This window comes from Serinus canaria, chromosome 4 (assembly GCF_022539315.1).
Source record: "Serinus canaria isolate serCan28SL12 chromosome 4, serCan2020, whole genome shotgun sequence".
Taxonomy (NCBI): domain Eukaryota; kingdom Metazoa; phylum Chordata; class Aves; order Passeriformes; family Fringillidae; genus Serinus; species Serinus canaria.
In genome coordinates this window covers 23,858,514-23,875,275 of record NC_066317.1, presented here as the reverse complement: position 1 = coordinate 23,875,275, position 16,762 = coordinate 23,858,514, and the positions used below count along the sequence as shown (strand labels likewise).

The window sequence follows — 16,762 nt, the reverse complement described above, 5'->3', positions numbered from 1 at the left end:
TGCAAGAATCTCTTCTAGCATAATATTTTGCCAAATTAAACTAACTTAGGGAATAATTTACAGGTCAAAGTAAATGGACTCATTTAATGTATAAACAGTTGGAAAGCAGAGTGTCTCGCAGAGTGATGCATGGAGAGCAGTCATTGTGGCTCATGGGTTGGTGGGGGTGGAACTGTCAGTCCTCTGAGACAAAATGTGCCTCAAAACTATTACTTTTGTTTGCATTAGGTAAACAGAGTCAACTGTAACAGGAACTTGACAGATGTATCTTTTTCTGGAAAAATAAATGTTACTGTGTCAATTAAACAGCAGAGCATTAATTTGCTGCTGAGATGATACGTGCCAGTTTTAGTATCAGTGCTGCTGGATTACCAGCAAGCCTTTGCAGATTTGGGATGGCACTTGTCACACAAGTGTAGAAGTAACAGAGAGCTCTGCTGGCAGGGCCTTGCTCTTGGGAACAGCCTGAAGGCAAGAGAATGTGCATTTCTATAGGCTCTGTTTTGTAGACAGGGTAAACCACAGGGTTCATGTTTAAATCCAAGGTCTCGTTCCTCTGCTTGGAGCTTTACTTGAGTGAAAAGATTTGAGCTTTTCTAAAACATTTCCTATTTGAAAGTGTGTTGAAAATGTGCATATAGCAAAACTACCATTGCCCACGACTTAACCCCTGCCTTCTGTAAGTTGTTTTGCTTCTCCAAGAGAAATCCGTTGTGCTTTTCCTCTCATCCTTTTTGTGCTGGATAATTTTCCATATCTCTGAGCATCATTACCTGTTACTCTTAATTTTTGCTTGGGTTTGTTCACCCTGGCTTGTCACCACAGGCTTTCAGTCGTACTCATAAAAAAAGCTGTATTGTCCTCTCTGTGAGATGTAAAAAAGTGGGAAATGACAGAAAAGAAAGGGAAGTGAAGAGAAAAGGTGTGGCAGAAGCTATTTGGATGCTCAGCTGGGCATTCCCAGTTGTAACCACTGGGAATGGTGTGGTTTGGGTGGCGATGGTGAGTGGTCATGGCTCCCTGAGGCACAGCAGCAAACTGCCCAAATCTCAGGAAGAGACTGTGTTCCTGGGAGAAGTGCCCTGGGAAGGTCTGGTTTGACTTCTCTGGGTCTTGGCCATGAGCACATTGTGCTATGTTAGCACCTCTGCAATAAAAACTCTGGAGGTGCACTGAAGAAATTATGCTGAAAGGCATAAGTGGGGATGTTCATTAATGGCAAGATTCTTTGCCAAGGAAGGCTAAAGGGTTGAGAGAGCTCTGTTAAAGCCAGTGCATCCATCTGTTCAGCTGGCTGATGCAGGAACATGCACCTGTGCACAGAAAAGGGCAGCACTTGTCTGCTGCAGGGTGCTAGCCTGCCTCAAGACATTCCCATCTGGGAATACACTGAGACCTGGGGGGAACATTACAGACTGTGGAGTGTGAAATCACTGCATTCCCAAGACACTGAGTGATCTGAATGTCCGTAGCCTGGAGGCTTTCCAAGACTGTGGAGTTGATGGATGGGGGGGACCAGTGCTGATAACAAACTCAGGCTCTCAAAAAAGGAAGCTTGAGAATTTTTGTTATAGTCAGAAATATTTTGCAGTTGTGGAGAGAGCAATTTCTCTCTTCTCCCTCAGAACAGGCTATTTCAGAATTCAGTCCTGATATCCCCTGAAGTTAAAGAAAGGGGCTAGGAGAACAAGGTTTTATCTGATGCCTCCAAGAATGTATGTTCTGGTATTGATTCAGACGCACTTTCTTACTGCTTCTGCTTTTCTCTAGATTGTGAGTGATTTAGATGATACCTGAGGTTTTTGGCTTTAATGGTTTTGGGGTTTTTCTTGGTCACAGAATAATTTAGGTTGGAAAAGTCACTTAAGGTCTTTAAGTCCAACTGTAAATCTACACTGTCAAGTCCACCACTAAACCATGTCCCCAGGTGCCACATGCACAGGTCTTTTGAATAGCTCCAGGGATGGTGACTCAACCACTTCCCTGAACAGCCTTTTCCAATCTTACAACTCTCTTGCTGACAAAATTTTTTCTAACATCCAATCTAGTCCTCCCCTGGCACAATACAATTTGTTGGAGTCTCCCACCATTTGGAAGTGATTTCAAATAAAGTAGAAAAATGTTTAACCAGGGACAGCTAAATAGCCCAAACAAACAAATGAATGCTTAGAGTCTCCCCCTTTTCCTGCCTCTGCTAGGTGTGCATTTGTGGCTGTTACTTGAGTAGTGAAGGCACTGGCACAGTGAATATGCCATATTCATTTGTGTGCACAAAGACCAATGGAAAAACAGCAGGGAAGCTTTACTGTCTCTTCCTGCCCATAAAAATGCCTCCCTCCTTCCCTGTAAACACAGATTTTATGGAGCAGTAGCCTGGCCTCAGCAACTGTGTCCCAACCTGTTGGAGGTAAGAATCAAAGCAGAACTAGGAATAAATGTGATGTCTAGGCTTTCTGTTTTGAAGTCCCTAGTGATGCCTTTGTTTGAGCATGATGCCTGCTTTGTTGTTAGCTGGTAAAAATGACAAGGAAAGACAAGTTTCTGCAAGACAGACTTAGAGTGCATTAAATAAATATAAATTTTATTAAAAACACCCACATCTCAGCGTTATCAGGAATGATATAATAATAAACAGCTTTCAAATAACCTGCATTACATTACAATACTTACAGTATTTATAACCATCCTTGGATTCTTTTTATAGACATACCAAACATCTCATGAAAATGAATGAAACTAAAGTAAAAAAAAAAAGTAGAACATAAGCATAGAAAATGCACACAGAAGTTCATTACCTTAGTGTCAAACTGCTAAAGTTTCCTACACAAGTTAACCACTAGCTTTAGAAGTGAACTTTATACTGCTGTGCGTCAATCAAGATGAAAAATTCATTCAAGTAAAGTTGACAACTCTCAGAAACATCTTCAAGTATGGCTATAATCGACCTGATAATCCTATACAAGCAACTCTGTCTGCTTTGTCATTCGTTCCAACTGAGGCAGGGTTCTGTACACCAAAAATTACAGCTCAGGTATTTACAATACAAAACTGATTTCCAACTAAGCTTCCTGCTCCTGTTGCCAGCAGTTTGGCAAATGACGGTGCACGGCATATTAACCAAACATCTACTATGGATTACATGGATTAGATAGAATTTAAAAAAAAGATCACCAAATGATGAAGATATATAATGATTTACTTAATCTGACATATAACCATAATTTTTTTTTTCCCAAAAAGGCAAAACTTTTGTTTCCATGAGTGAATAAAGTCACAGACTGAGAAAACCCAAAATTGCCGTAATAAATATTTGACCATTAAACCCAAAGGCCTCCTTTGATTTACTTGAGTTAGGTTGTGGTTCTGTTGGATAGAATTTCTTTTGACCAAACATAATCTTACAGTATATTGCACAAGATATAGCTGGGACATGGAGGTTTGCATGTTTAGGGAAGCCCTTGTACTGACTGTACCTTCTTATATTTTATTTTATTCATTACAGTATCCAAGAAGCCTTGTTTAGAGAGTGACTTGAACAACTCTAGCAAACAGTCACTTGCCAAACCCCTGCCTTACATTTTTCCCTTTAATCAGCTCAGTGCATTCTACTTTCTTTTTGTTTAATCATTTGAAACAGTCAAAACATTCTAAATCTCTTAAACACTTCTGTTACAATAAAAAGAGCTAACAAATTTACAAAATTAGTCTTAGTTACACAATACATATACAAGAAAAATAAGAGTAGGGATTCAAAAGAAAAACATTAAATCCCTGAAAAAAGAAACAAAACGAAAACAAAAAACCCAAGAATAATATATTTAACCTACAACAGCTTTACATACACACAGGTGACACGTTGGCATAGGAGAACATGAGCTGAAATATCCCTGAATTTTTAGAACCAAAAAAAAAAAAAAAAAAAAAAAAAGAAAAAGTTGAAGTTCAAGTTATACTTGCTAAAATGTCAAGTATTGAGAGTTTTTTGTTTAGGTTTTTTTTTGTTTGTTTTTTTCAAAGGCTGTTGGGGGAAAAAGATGGTATGCAATATATAAACTTTCACACTCAGTTCAATATCCTATTGCCAAACTAGTGTTGAGGTATATGACAAGTAGGAACATCACTCAAACCTTTTAATGTATTTTTAGCTCACATTATGATATATTTGTAGCAGGCTGAGTAGCACCATGATGTGAATTCAGCTCAAAACCCAAATATATATAGATTTAATATTTTTTACAGTACTAAAATACTAAAGCATTGCGTTAAAAAAAGTTTTGTTTACAATTTAATTTACTATACAACTCTCCTGCTTTTTAAATTTTTTTTAATAGAAATTAATGATTTAAAACCACCACAGCAAGCCAGCTGCCTATTTTTTTTTCTATTAATCAATGGAATCGCACAGAACTAACCCTGTTTCATTCATCTTGTGTAGGCATTGGTCTGCTCATTCTTTCTGGAAAAGAGGCCACTTGCACCGAGAAATGACTTGCACCACAATGTACATAATTATCAACACAAAAGCAGGTCTGCCATTCCATAGTGGGAGCACACAGATCTCTAGAAACAGCAGAAGCCCAAGCTATAACTAGGTGTAGTCTGTTGCATGCTGCTAATTATTACCTGTGATTAATATAAAATTCTTTCCTTAAAACTGTACATATTTGAGCAATGAACTTGTCATAATAATTGTAGAAAACAGTTTACAGTATAGCTGTGTGAGATGAGCACCAGAAAAAAATGTGTTTTGTGTACTAAAGTATTCCCTTATATCCAGTAAGCCCCATTTTTGCCATAACTGACTGTATTAAAAATGGATATGTAGCCCACTAGCTGATGCATGGCTAAACCAAAAGTATTTAAAAGCTTTTTTAGTTTAAAAAAATTATCTTTGCATTTTAAAATCAAAGTAAACTCTTCTTTTTTTTTTTTTTTTTTTAATGTCTTAGTACCTTAGCATTGTTCAAGTTGCCAAGCTTAGGTAGACAAAGTGCTTTTGAAACACTATTTAAAAAAAAATATTTCTCTCTCTATTTTATTGTCCTTTTCTAGGACTTGACTGGATGAGCAAAATCCAGAGGTCTTTGTAATTCCCATATGTTAAAAAGTAAGCTTATTTTAACACCAGGTAACTTCAATACATACATGAATGAAAAGGTCCTCCCTGTTGCTGAAGAACATTTGACTACATCATTGACATTTTATTATAAAGGCATTAACTGTTTCACTGATAAAATAAAGACACCATTCTCTTGGATAGCACCATGGTTTTAGAATATTTAAACAAATTCAGTGTTTTGCTGTCTATTTGTCTTATCTACTTTGTTAAATAAAATCAAAATACTATTAAGATTACAGTAAAAACTGCATGTTAAAAAGCCATAATTCCAGTATTTCAGTACATCATAGATTCAGCACCAGATGTTATTTTAAGATTCCTGCAGTTGTAATACTACAGTATTTTTTTTTAGGGTTGTTTTTGCTCCTGTTCCATGACTATGCAAACTCGATGATATTAAAAGTGGCCACAGATGTGAAAAACTGTAAGGAAAAAAAAAAATCCATTTGCAGATTATCTCTTTCAGTAATAGAGCCAGTGTTTTCCAATGTAAATTGTGAAACACTTTTATGTTGTGTTCTCTCCTTTTTTCTTTCCTTTTATTTTCTTCTTCTGTTTTTAAAATTTTTTTTGCATAGGATGCTTTGGTCTGTTTCCTATGTGCCTTCTGTGACCACTTAAAAATCAGTGGAAAACAAGTGCTCTAGTGAGATTTACCTCTTTTTGCTGGTGTGCCGAGGCTTTTTCCACCGATGAGCTCCGTAAAAACACTCTTTTCTTCTCCACCCTTGCCTTCCACAAAACCTAAAGCACTACTACCCTAGCGACCAGGTGTTTTTTCAAATGAGGTAACCAACCAAGGTGTGAAGTCAGATATATCGGTTGTAAGGCCCTGTAACCCGTGTAAAGGCATATGGAGATGTGGTGACGGTGGAGTCCGTGGTGACCGACAGTGTCCTTTGTGCCAGGGACTTGATGAAGCGCAGGTACGTTGGCTCAGAGGGCTCGTGGGGCTCCACGGGTTCCCGCTTGGCTTTTTTGCCGTAGGATTTCTGAGGCACGTAGTCTGGGCCGTACTTCTCGCATTCCTCCTCTTTCTCTCTTGCCTTCTCAGCCATCTTCGCCTCCCACAGAGCCAGGCCATGTTTTGGCTCGTTCATGCTCTTGTGCTGGTAAAATACAAGGGATATTCTGGTGGGATGGTTCCTGTTGGGATTTTTTAAGGGAGTCGTTGCGTGGAGCTCGCGTTTTGCACACTCTATGAGAATTGACCCATGAGATGGAGCAACTGCCACTCCTCCAATTTCTGGATCCAGAAAGTTCTGCTCACTATCTGACCAGACTTCATCGGGATCCTCTGCTTTTTCTGGATTCAGCACGTCAGTTTTATCTAAACCACCCTGGGGAGTAGTCCTGTCATGGTTTTGACCTGGAAGCATGTTAGACAAACCATTAACTGCATGCGAAATAATTTCATTTTCCTTATTTTGGAGATGCAGTGAATTAGGGGGACCACTAAACATACTTGGAGCAGAATGGTAGTCATGTGATAAATGTGGAGGGGGTTGCACGTGATGTTGTTCGCCTGTTTTACTCATGGAGGTATAATCCATGCTTGGATTACTCGGATTAGATTTTAACCTTGAGGCAACCTCCATAAAATGGCCATTGGCCTCATGGGTTGAGTAAGAGGAAAATGACCCCGTGTGGTGTAAATTTGGTCTAATGGTGCAATTACTGAAGGAGTCTACCTGCATATTTTGGTTTCCATAATTCAAGTACTTGGGACCAAAACTCTGGTTATTCCCAAACCTATGCTGGTATAATGTTTGAATGGGTGGTAGACTTAGTTTAGACATATGGTCTTGACTCTGACAACTATACAAGTCCATGTGCTGATGCTGGGAAGAGTAGGAGCCCAAGTAAGAGGGGCAGTTGTCCATAGCTATGTTTCCATTGCATTGGTAGGGGGGATATTGGTTATTTTGACTTAAAGATCCTGAATAAGGGTTCATGGGACTGGAAGAATTCAAATAAGACCCCGCAGACTGTGATGAGGTTGGATAGAGGTTCACGGGATTGGACCCTCCATATGGATCTGAAGTGTACGAAGAGTTTGGATAAGCATTGGCTGGATTAGGCAACCTTCCATAGAGATTTGCAGAACCTGAACCCGAGTAAGAGTTAATGGGATTTGATTGAGGGTTGTTAGGGAGAGAGCGCTGTGGATGTTGCTGCTGCTGCTGCTGCTGTTGTTGTGTGGCTGGTCCTGAAAGACGTAAAAGATCTGTAGATGTAAAAAGGAAAAAACAAACAACCACACAACAAACAGGCTTTTTAAAAAAAGGCCCCAAACCAACCAACCACCCAACAGATTACATACTTCATATGAAATTTCTAAGAAAAGTAGATTCATTAACAGATGCTCCCTTTCTCATATCTCAAACACCATCCTTAAAGAAGCTGAATAAATACTAAGGCTACTCTTCCTTTTTTGGCATGTGTCCAATGAGATCAGATGCTAGTGGCAGTGGGGAAAAGAGGACAGTGCAGTCTTTTCAGAGTCACATGCACAAAATCCAAAGAGTTGAATCATCTTTTAAGTAGCCCATGAAATGGAGCATCAAAGTTCTCCCAAACAGCCGTGCACAAAGTGACTTTCTTTTCCCCAAGAATAAATAATTCTTCTCATCTACATGAATAGAACTGACTCCAAGAAATGTCCTTAGCAGTATGTTAAAACCAACATTCACTGGTAGACAGAGCAGTGCAGTAATAAGTGAGATTAACTGAAGACATGAGAGCAAAAATAACATTCATTAAAGTGCAGTGGCGTCATTTAATGGTCACAACCCTTGCCTGGGTCATGGGACAGCTGACTTCTATTCATAGGTATTTCAGTGACCTTCTGGGTGGCCCTGGATGTATCACTTTTTTCCTCTCTAGGAAAACTGCTGCAACAATAAAATAGTTCTGATAACTCCTTTGCTCCGGACTCTCAAATCTGCTTCTGAGAACTGCCTTAAACTCTTACTCCACTATGGAAAACCTGCTCTGCTTTTGGTCTTGAAGCAGAGAGTATAAATAATGGTTATGCTTGTATCTCCTGAATTTAGGAGGTGCTCTGTGACAGTGGCAGACATGGAGTGATGTGTAGGTCATTCTTTGGCAGCAGCACCACAACTTCTCTTCATGGTTTCCAGCACTACTAGTCCTTTAAAGATACTTTACAATAAACTGGATGGCAAGCAGAGTTTATTTCTAGATTTCTACAAGTGTTAACTATCCAACAGTAAAGGATTTCTCATTGCAAATTTTTTTTTATTTTTTCTTCTCTGGAGTTGTACCAAATTTGGCTGTCTAGTATCTATATAATACTGATATTTGCTTTCAAGGAATTTCTTGCCTTTTTGCTTCAATACATTCTTGGGCTGAAAGTAATGGTTTTCTTCAGGCTGATAGTAACTGGCCCTGGTTTGTAGGATGCTTACCACTGCTAACCCCACTCAGATTCCTGTATTTACCTGCCAGCTGCTGCTTTGCATGACCCACTGCTTCAGAGGTGCCTTGCTTGTTGCGTGCTGCAGCAGACTTCTCTCTCTCAGCTTTGCTAGACCCATTCTCTAAGGAGGAAAGCTTTTCTGCAGCTGCTTTCTTTGCTTCCAGCTTCCTTTGCCGACAGGTCTTAACGGGCTCTGCTAACATCCGTACTTTTCGGCGAAAGGAGGTAAGGACCTGAATGCTGCCATTCCTCTTCTTCTCCTCCTGGCCCTCAGTGCTTCCAAACTCATCCACATCAGAGACTTTGTATAATGGGAGCACGTGGAGCTGCTCATCCTCTGGTGTTTGGCCAATTTCACGATTGTCTTCTCTAGTCAGCGTGCAAACCTGTTAGAAAAGTGTATTAGAGATCGAAAACTCTGCCTCTGCATTGTGCCCTGACACTGTCAGCACTGGCATCAGGCAATTTCTTTGTAAACTGTAAGTTTCTGTGCAATTTTTGCATATCACAACAAGCCTGCAAATGTAATTTCTTCCTTTACTTTGTTGGACAGTAGCAAAAGAAACAGATGGTGTATAGGTATCGATTTCTTTAACTTGTGCTGAAATTCACAGTATAGTTAGGGATTACCCTCATGTGAGATAAACTGTGTGATCCATTGTACCATGGCCAGAGAGCTAAAGCAGTGGAATCTGGGACTTTGAAGTCACCTGAAGATTCTTTGACTACAATACATGAGGTAGCTACCTATTAGAGACAGTGTTCAATATAGCACACTGGTCTTGTACTTCACATCCCCTTTACAGTGCAACTGTGATGTTAATAACAAGATTTAGGGGAGTTACTGTTGTCATGCAGCAAGCCTGTTGCATTAGTTCTAGCTAGAACAGGTATTGGGAGGATCTTTGTGGAAAAATGTTGCTGATTGGGACATATTCTGCAGCAAAATCATTGTCCCAGCTTTGGGCACAAAGCTCAGCTGGAAATGTACATTGGTGGTGATTAACTTGTGAGTTAAGTCAGACCCTGGAAACAGGAAAAATTCAGTTTAAGTTAAAAAGGAAGATACTCTATTTGGTCATAATAAGAGCTGCACTGTGAATCTAGGGAGCTGCTTCTAACTACAGCCTTAAGAGAATTCTTCCCTATGTTTGGCCCAACTGTTTTGTCACATAAATAATCCAATACACATTCAAAACCATCTTGCTTTTCTAGTATCTTCTACAGAACTTCTGCTGTACCTGCCAGAAATCAGAGCTGAGGAGAGTCAAGGGTACATGGACTTGCAGATTTTCTGCTCATCCAAAGTAGGAATAAAATCCAAATTTTCCAAAACTCTCTCAGAAATAAGTTATTTGTTTCTACTTTTATTTTATTAGAAGATATAATCCAAAGTTGTTAGAAAAAGAAGGATTTCAGGAGGATAAATATGAACTGTTTTGTGCCAGGAGCACTGTAACAGGCATTTCAGTGCTGCTGGAACTTTCTTTCCATTGTCTCCGCAGTTCCTCTTCTACCAGGTCTATGTTAAACCTTTCTTTAATACACGGTAAGTCTCACTCATTTGAAAGAAAAATGTGTAGGGGGAGTAACTTAGCTCAGTTACTGCCTAATGGGTTTTTTTTTTTACTGATCTGCATTATACAGTATAAATTTAAACAGAGAGGAGATAATGAATGAAAGCCAGGAGCTGAGTGCTGGAGTGAGGAGGCTGTTACACATCCCAGACTTACCAGAGTACTCCCGTTCTGCATGTTGTGCAAGTCTCTGTGAGCATGAGCACAGAAGTCGAGGCAGGCAGTGACCCCTGAGAATGGGCGACCTTCCTTCAGCCCCAGGCGGCACTCGGGGGCTCTGTGTTCATACTCGATCTGCAGAGACAGGACAGGTTTCACTGGGTGCTCCAGGAGTGCACCAGGAATGCTCTGCTGTGACAAAGGGCAGGTCTCCCTCATGTCTTGGAGGTGACAACAAACACATCTTGAAAGCAAATAAACTACAGCAATTAGATGGCTGGTTTGTATCCATGCTTCATTCTTTGCTGCTTTGTTCCCTGGTACCTATGTCTCTGGTGTGATTGTGAAATGAGTCACTAATACTTCTCTTTGTGTATTACTCTGCCAGGGGTTGGTGTTTTTACATGACAAATGCAGTGCATGGTTTCCATGACTGGCACTCTGAGAGTGATATGTTTGTGTAGACTGGAAGTATACCAAGCTATTAAGGGAAAATGGCTTTAGAAAACTGACTTCAGAATGACTTAATGAAAAATAATAATTTGCTTTCTGATTTGTAATATTTTGGCATGCTAAACATGTATTTCATTAGCTTAAGTACAAATCTAAACCCTGACTAAAAAGGAGAGAATTCAGTCAAGACAGTACTTTGTACCATGCAATCATTATTAAGGAGCTTTACAAAGAACTCAAAATGCAATAACATACCTTACACAAAAAGAAAGGATTTTGTAATGGAAGATAAAGCCTTAAAAAAATGATGGTTTCATATTTTATTTCAAAAATTAAAAATGAAACCACATTTATAAAACGATTTGCTGAAATTCCTGAACCTTTCAAGTGAATGCACAGAACATCTACACTTAATGGAACTTAATGGATCCCTCTTTAAGTTAAGGTCAAATTAGATGCTTTACCAAGTCTTCATTCAAAATCACTAAAAATATGTCTAGTTTGCTCACAGACATTTATTTTTCAAATCTGGATTATTTACTTTCCTAGAATCTGAAAACAAGAGCAGAAAAAACTTGAAAACTGTGTAAACTTCTTTGGAATTAAATGTGAGTAGTCTGAAATGTTTGCCAGACTATAATTGTCTGATCAAACTATATGGGTTTAGCTGCTCTCTGAAATGTTCTGTTTGGTCCAGTTGGGAAACAGTCCCTTTCCAGTTCTTGCTTGTAATCCAGAAGTGGTCCAGATTTGGATTAGAATAAATCTGGGCATTTGAAATGTGGTTTTAGTGCTTTTTTGGTTTTAGAACCTTTTACAATATCATACAAATTAGAACTCAATCATCTCCTTTTAAAGCCACTGGCAGTAGCTCAAGTACAGTTTCCCCACAAATTCAAGGTCTGCATGAAACTCCTGAAATAAGCCAAGCTATACACATGCCTTATTACATAAGGTAAAAATTGAAACTTGTAAAAGCATCTATTTTCAACAAATGTTGGGCAGCACCGTAGCTTACTTGGAGAAAAGTTCTTAAGTGAATTTTTGTGGGAAAAGAAAAGCAGCCCAAGCAAAGAAATGATTTATTGTTCACCACCTCATTTTTCTTTTCTTTCTCATTTTCTCTTTCAGAATGTCTCTCAGATATTTTGACAGATAACCACAGCTAGTGGGCACATACCCACAGTTTTCTCCATAATGAGTCTCCAAACATTATCAGATCAGGTAAGTGAAACTGGGTAAGTCTGCACTGAGTCTGCTTACCCTGTCTAGCTCTACTAAATAGGCAGTAAAGGAGTGAATCTTACAGCAGATAATAATGGACAGTTTTGTGTTAATTTACTGTTTCTGTTAAAGCTGAGACTCTGTCGTGTGCTGGTTGTACAGTGCTTTCAATAGGAAAGCAGGGTGATGTCACAGTTTGCAGTAGATGCTGAAAGTTTGGGGACTGTAAGTTCTGTGAATGTTCCTAACAGTAGTAAACCTGAGCAACGAAAAGAAGGTCAACAGTTACATGTTTGCAAGTGGTGTGCTGTCAAATTTTGGTATAACTATCTGAAAGACATTTTGTAATGAAATGTAGATGGGACACAGCCTCAGTGGGAAGTTCTTCAGAGCTCTGAAGGTGTCTGAGAACAGATCCCCTCATGCAAGAAGGCTGGTGCAGCCACTTGAGTGCATACACAGGACTGAGTGTATTAAAATATAGAACTTCATTTTAAAAGCATGTTTATAAAGGCTGTTTTGGTGAAAACTAAATTCATCTGCTGCTTGAGAGAGCAGAACTGAAACTATGGCTTCAGGACTTGAGTGCAAACTGCTGCCAATTTCATGCCATGTACATGGCAGCTTTGTTGGTTTGGATGGTAATTCATGCTATAAATCAAGAAATTTATATTTTGGAGCTGAAGAGTGAAATAATTTTATCGTGTTAATGTAGCTGAAAAGATTAATTCAGATTAGTAGACCAAATCTTGCTAGTTTTACTTGTGAGAGCATTTTAAGTGAAACTTTTCATTTCTATTTGTCTTCATGCTGATATCAATGAAATGTTAGCATGAAATGTATATGATGGTTTGGTGCAAGGCTGAAGCACTAGGAAGTATGTTAAAAATCAAGCTATTGCCATGACTGCTCATATTCCTTTTTTTCCCCATCATACCTGGTTGTTATATGCATCGGGTGCAAGCTTCTTATAGGTAGGTGCCATCAGGGTTGACAGATTCTGCAAATGGGATTCTAGTTTTTCTTCCTGTTAGAGATGAAACAGGGTTTAGTGACATTTCCATACTGTACATCTGGGATCCAACAAGTTGAGGTCTTTACACAGTTGTGTTTACACTGACAGTTTTGTAAAGGCATAAACCAGTACCACTGGTGTTTAGACAGTGACTGTTGTGAATCCCCTTTTAATTTCATTTCCAAGGCCTTTAAAGGAGTGGAGCAGTTATAGCAGTGTAGTGGAAAACCTGCAATAGAACATCATCTACTATACTCCTAATTTGTTTTGTATTAAGAAAAATCCCATTCTTCAACGTGGATATATTTTAGATCTAAGTGTGATAATCCTCATTATTTTCCTTTTTGGAGTTGTGGGAAAATAATACTCTTCAGAAAGCTTGAAAGAAATAACATCAGAATAATCCAAGTAAATATGGCTAATTTAAGGATTTTGCATATTGCAATGACAACACTTTGAAATACTGAAATATTTTATATGCAGAAATTTAAAAATATTTAAATATTGCAGCCTTCAAAAAGTTTCCAATCGTTAAGCAATGAATGGGTGTGTCTAGTAATTGGTGATTTGGAGGTGGGAATGACCACACTTCCTTTTTTTCTCTAAATTGCACACTGTCAAAATAAAGCATTTAAAAAAAATAATCTAATAAAATACTCCAGAGTTGTTCCCCATCATCTAAGGATGAGAATCCCAAATTCAAAACCTCACTTGTGAGAGGTTTATCACGTCTTTAATCTTAACTGCATACAGAATGGTGGCATCTGGAGTTTTGTATTTAAGGAAGATGTGAAGAGCTGGAAGAAAAACAGGTTTCAGAGAGAAATGCATTTGGTGTGTTTAAACTTTGTGTTCCCTACTAAGGGACAATATCCTAGTTTGGTTTGACATGAAAGTGTTAAAAAATATCTTGCTGTGACCTTGTGCCTGCTGCCAGAATGTGGAGGTTTTGTATGGCCTGTAGGTTAGCATTTGTTAGTCTTCTTCTACTTTTTATTGGTGAGGATTCTGTTTGTGCTGCCTGTAAACTGTGTCTGTGCTATGGAACCCAGCCCCTGGTCTGGATGCATGCTTTAGCTGCCCCTAACTTTGGGACCAGGACTGGAGGGTAAAGCCCTCTTTCCTGCATAAATCTGGCTTCCATAGGAAGTAAATCCAACAATGTAAGTTGGGAGAGTGCCCTGGTGAGCTCTGGCCAGGTATCCATCTTAGAAATGTGGGTAGTTTAGGACTGCAGGCTTTGATAAAGAAGGCTTTGTGCCACAGCATGTATGGAGGAGAGCTATTCTGTAGTTCTTGGTGCTGTAGAAGAGCAGTGGGCAGGAAAACCTGTATGTTAGTTATGATGATATTCTGAACAGTGCACTCTTTTCAGCACAGGCTGTAGGATGTGGAATTATCTGTCTCTCTGAGTATGAGAGAGTAATGCTTGGATTTGTGTAAGACATACAGTGAAACTAGCATGCCAGTACACAGGCAAGGGACTACATCTGCACATCCTTGCCAGAAAGCAGACTGGGCCACTGGAGCTTCACATGACTTGCTGGAGATGTCCAGGAGTCACTGCAGTCATAACTTCAGGGTATCTTGTGTCCAGGCTAAGGTCAATGTTTATTACTCTGGCTCGTTTTAAACATTCTCCAGTTTGTTGTAACACAGAGTCTGGTCTGGAAACATTCAGTGAGGCAGGACTGTATGTAGAATGAGTCTTCCTATCCTCTTCCTATTGTCATCTCTCAGAGTTTCATCATGTTTGTCTCCATTGAACCAGTCTGCTCTGGTTCCCAGTTGCAATGTTATATGCCATTAGCTGGTAAACCTTCCATTGTGCCACTGGGGAATGCTCAATTGCAGGCCTAATACAGCCAGAATTATTCAGGCCATGCCTTCTCCTCTAATTGTGAAAGCCTGCAAACATGGTTTCAAGTCTCAGGGCTTTTACCAGCTGTCAGAATTTGGACAGTCGATTCAGTTGGCTCAGTGACTGGAATCAATTGGTTTTGACTGGCAGTTATTTAATTACCCTACATGTACAGCACTCAGGGAGGCCTCGGGCCCTGCTCTCTTGTGCTGTATCTCTATTTACAGAGCGACAGAAAACAATTCTTTGCAAATGAAGCTCATTTCAGAAATGGACACCAACCTCTTTTGGGTCATCCCCCATCAGCTTAAACTTTCTTGGAATCTTGCTTCTGGCAAACTTACAACCATTGTAGTACATGCTCCAGGAGCAACCAAAGGAAAATGAAGCACCACAAGTTTCAGGGTCCAGCCCTTGGCATGCACAAGTCCGTCTAAAAGATAAGAGAACACAGCTGTTAGCAGCAGGCGGGTCCCCCTGTGGTGCTCTGACAGTGGCCATTAGCGTTCTGCCAGTGCTCCAGGGAGTCAGCGGTGTGGATAATCTTCCACCAGTAAATAATGAAGAAATGCAAGAGGGAGACACACACATCATAACAGAATTTATCAGAGTGAATAATTTCATGCTTACAAAGCAGGGTCTTTGGGGGTTCTACACTTGTGTGAGAAACATGGCTTTGCTTGGGTGAGGGTATGTGTGGTGCCTTGTTAGGTACTGATATTCATTGTGCTTCAGGGGTTTGTGCTGACAGCCCTGCAGGATGTCAGAGCCCTCTGACAGGGGCTAAGCAATAATTCCTGAAATATGACTCTACCCATGAAGCTAAAGTAACATACAGTGATCGTTGTGGTAATTTTGGTCTAAATGTTCTTGTCTCTCAGAAGGCATAGGAAAGACATACAGTGCAATTTCTTTAGATTGAGGCTAGTTTGTATCAGCTTACACAAGTATGACTTAGTGCATCCAGCTTTTATTTCAGTGTTAAGGTATCAGCTATCCTGGCCCCTGGTGAGAGCTCTTCTTTTAAATATATTGAGATGCTTCACAACTTTGAGAAAATGTTTTTCCCTATTTATAAGAGTGTTTACTTTGAGTTTCCTGCATAGTTTGTGGGTTTTCAAACCGCATGAAACAGCTGGGAAGGTTGTAGGTGTTTCAGGGTATCAGCATGAGTGGAGGTGCTGGGTCTGAAGATGGAGCTGCAGGTTTGGTGAGCACAGCCCTTGCTCCACTTACTCTTCGTTCAGGGCGCAGCGCCGGTTGGTGAGCGTGCCATACTTCCTCAGGGTGTCGGTGAGCTCCGAGTAGAGCTTGTCGGCCAGGCTGGTTGGGATTCCCTCCCAGACCAGGATGAGAATGACGATGACGGCCGTCTCACACGTGTGTCCTGCTCGCTCGCGCACCAGGCAGAGCAGCTTCTCCTCCTGACTGCTTCTGCGGACTACCTGCATGTACAGCAACACACACCCCAGAGCCCCAACACAAACGATGCCATTCTTAATGGGAAGAGCAAGAGAGTAGGAAACCTCAGCATTACTGTGAGTCTGGGAGCTTACTTCTACTTGTATCCTCCTGGCAGTTCAGTCTGCTTCTGGCAGTTCAGTCTGTTTTCCTCACTGTGATATGGCAGGGCTACCCTTTGTGTTTAATGAAGCTGACTATAAGAGGTTGACTGATGGCATGGAAAGCTGTGGTGGTGGAAACCAGGTTTGTAAAAGCAGGATTCTTCTGCTGAATCTGTGTTAGGAGTGTGGCCCAACTGATTGGTGAGCAAGAGGAAGTGAGCAGTGGGGTATCTCCCTGCACAGAGCTGGGTAGTGGATACCTGTCTTAGGGCAGGAAGCATGCAGGCAAAGGCAGGCAATAAGGAAGGGACTAAATAACTGGACATGGGAGCTCTCTCCCCTTCCCT

General features: G+C 40.1%; 1 protein-coding gene across 3 annotated transcripts in view; it reads right to left on the bottom strand.

The window, feature by feature from the left end:
- Nucleotides 1–2,554: 2,554 nt before the first annotated feature.
- TET2 (tet methylcytosine dioxygenase 2) overlaps nt 2,555–16,762 on the bottom strand; it is a 72,581-nt gene continuing 58,373 nt past the window's right edge. For 2 of the 3 annotated variants that reach the window (XM_050973311.1, XM_030238907.2), the window contains exons 5-10: nt 16,087–16,295; nt 15,133–15,283; nt 12,912–13,001; nt 10,295–10,432; nt 8,584–8,947; nt 2,555–7,346 (exon numbers count right to left, since the gene is read on the bottom strand). In XM_050973311.1, the coding sequence (XP_050829268.1) occupies nt 5,929–7,346; nt 8,584–8,947; nt 10,295–10,432; nt 12,912–13,001; nt 15,133–15,283; nt 16,087–16,295 (2,370 nt within the window). In that variant the 3' untranslated portion in view covers nt 2,555–5,928. The remainder of the gene's footprint in view (nt 7,347–8,583; nt 8,948–10,294; nt 10,433–12,911; nt 13,002–15,132; nt 15,284–16,086; nt 16,296–16,762) is intronic. The other variant, XM_030238908.2, reaches the window with a different exon arrangement.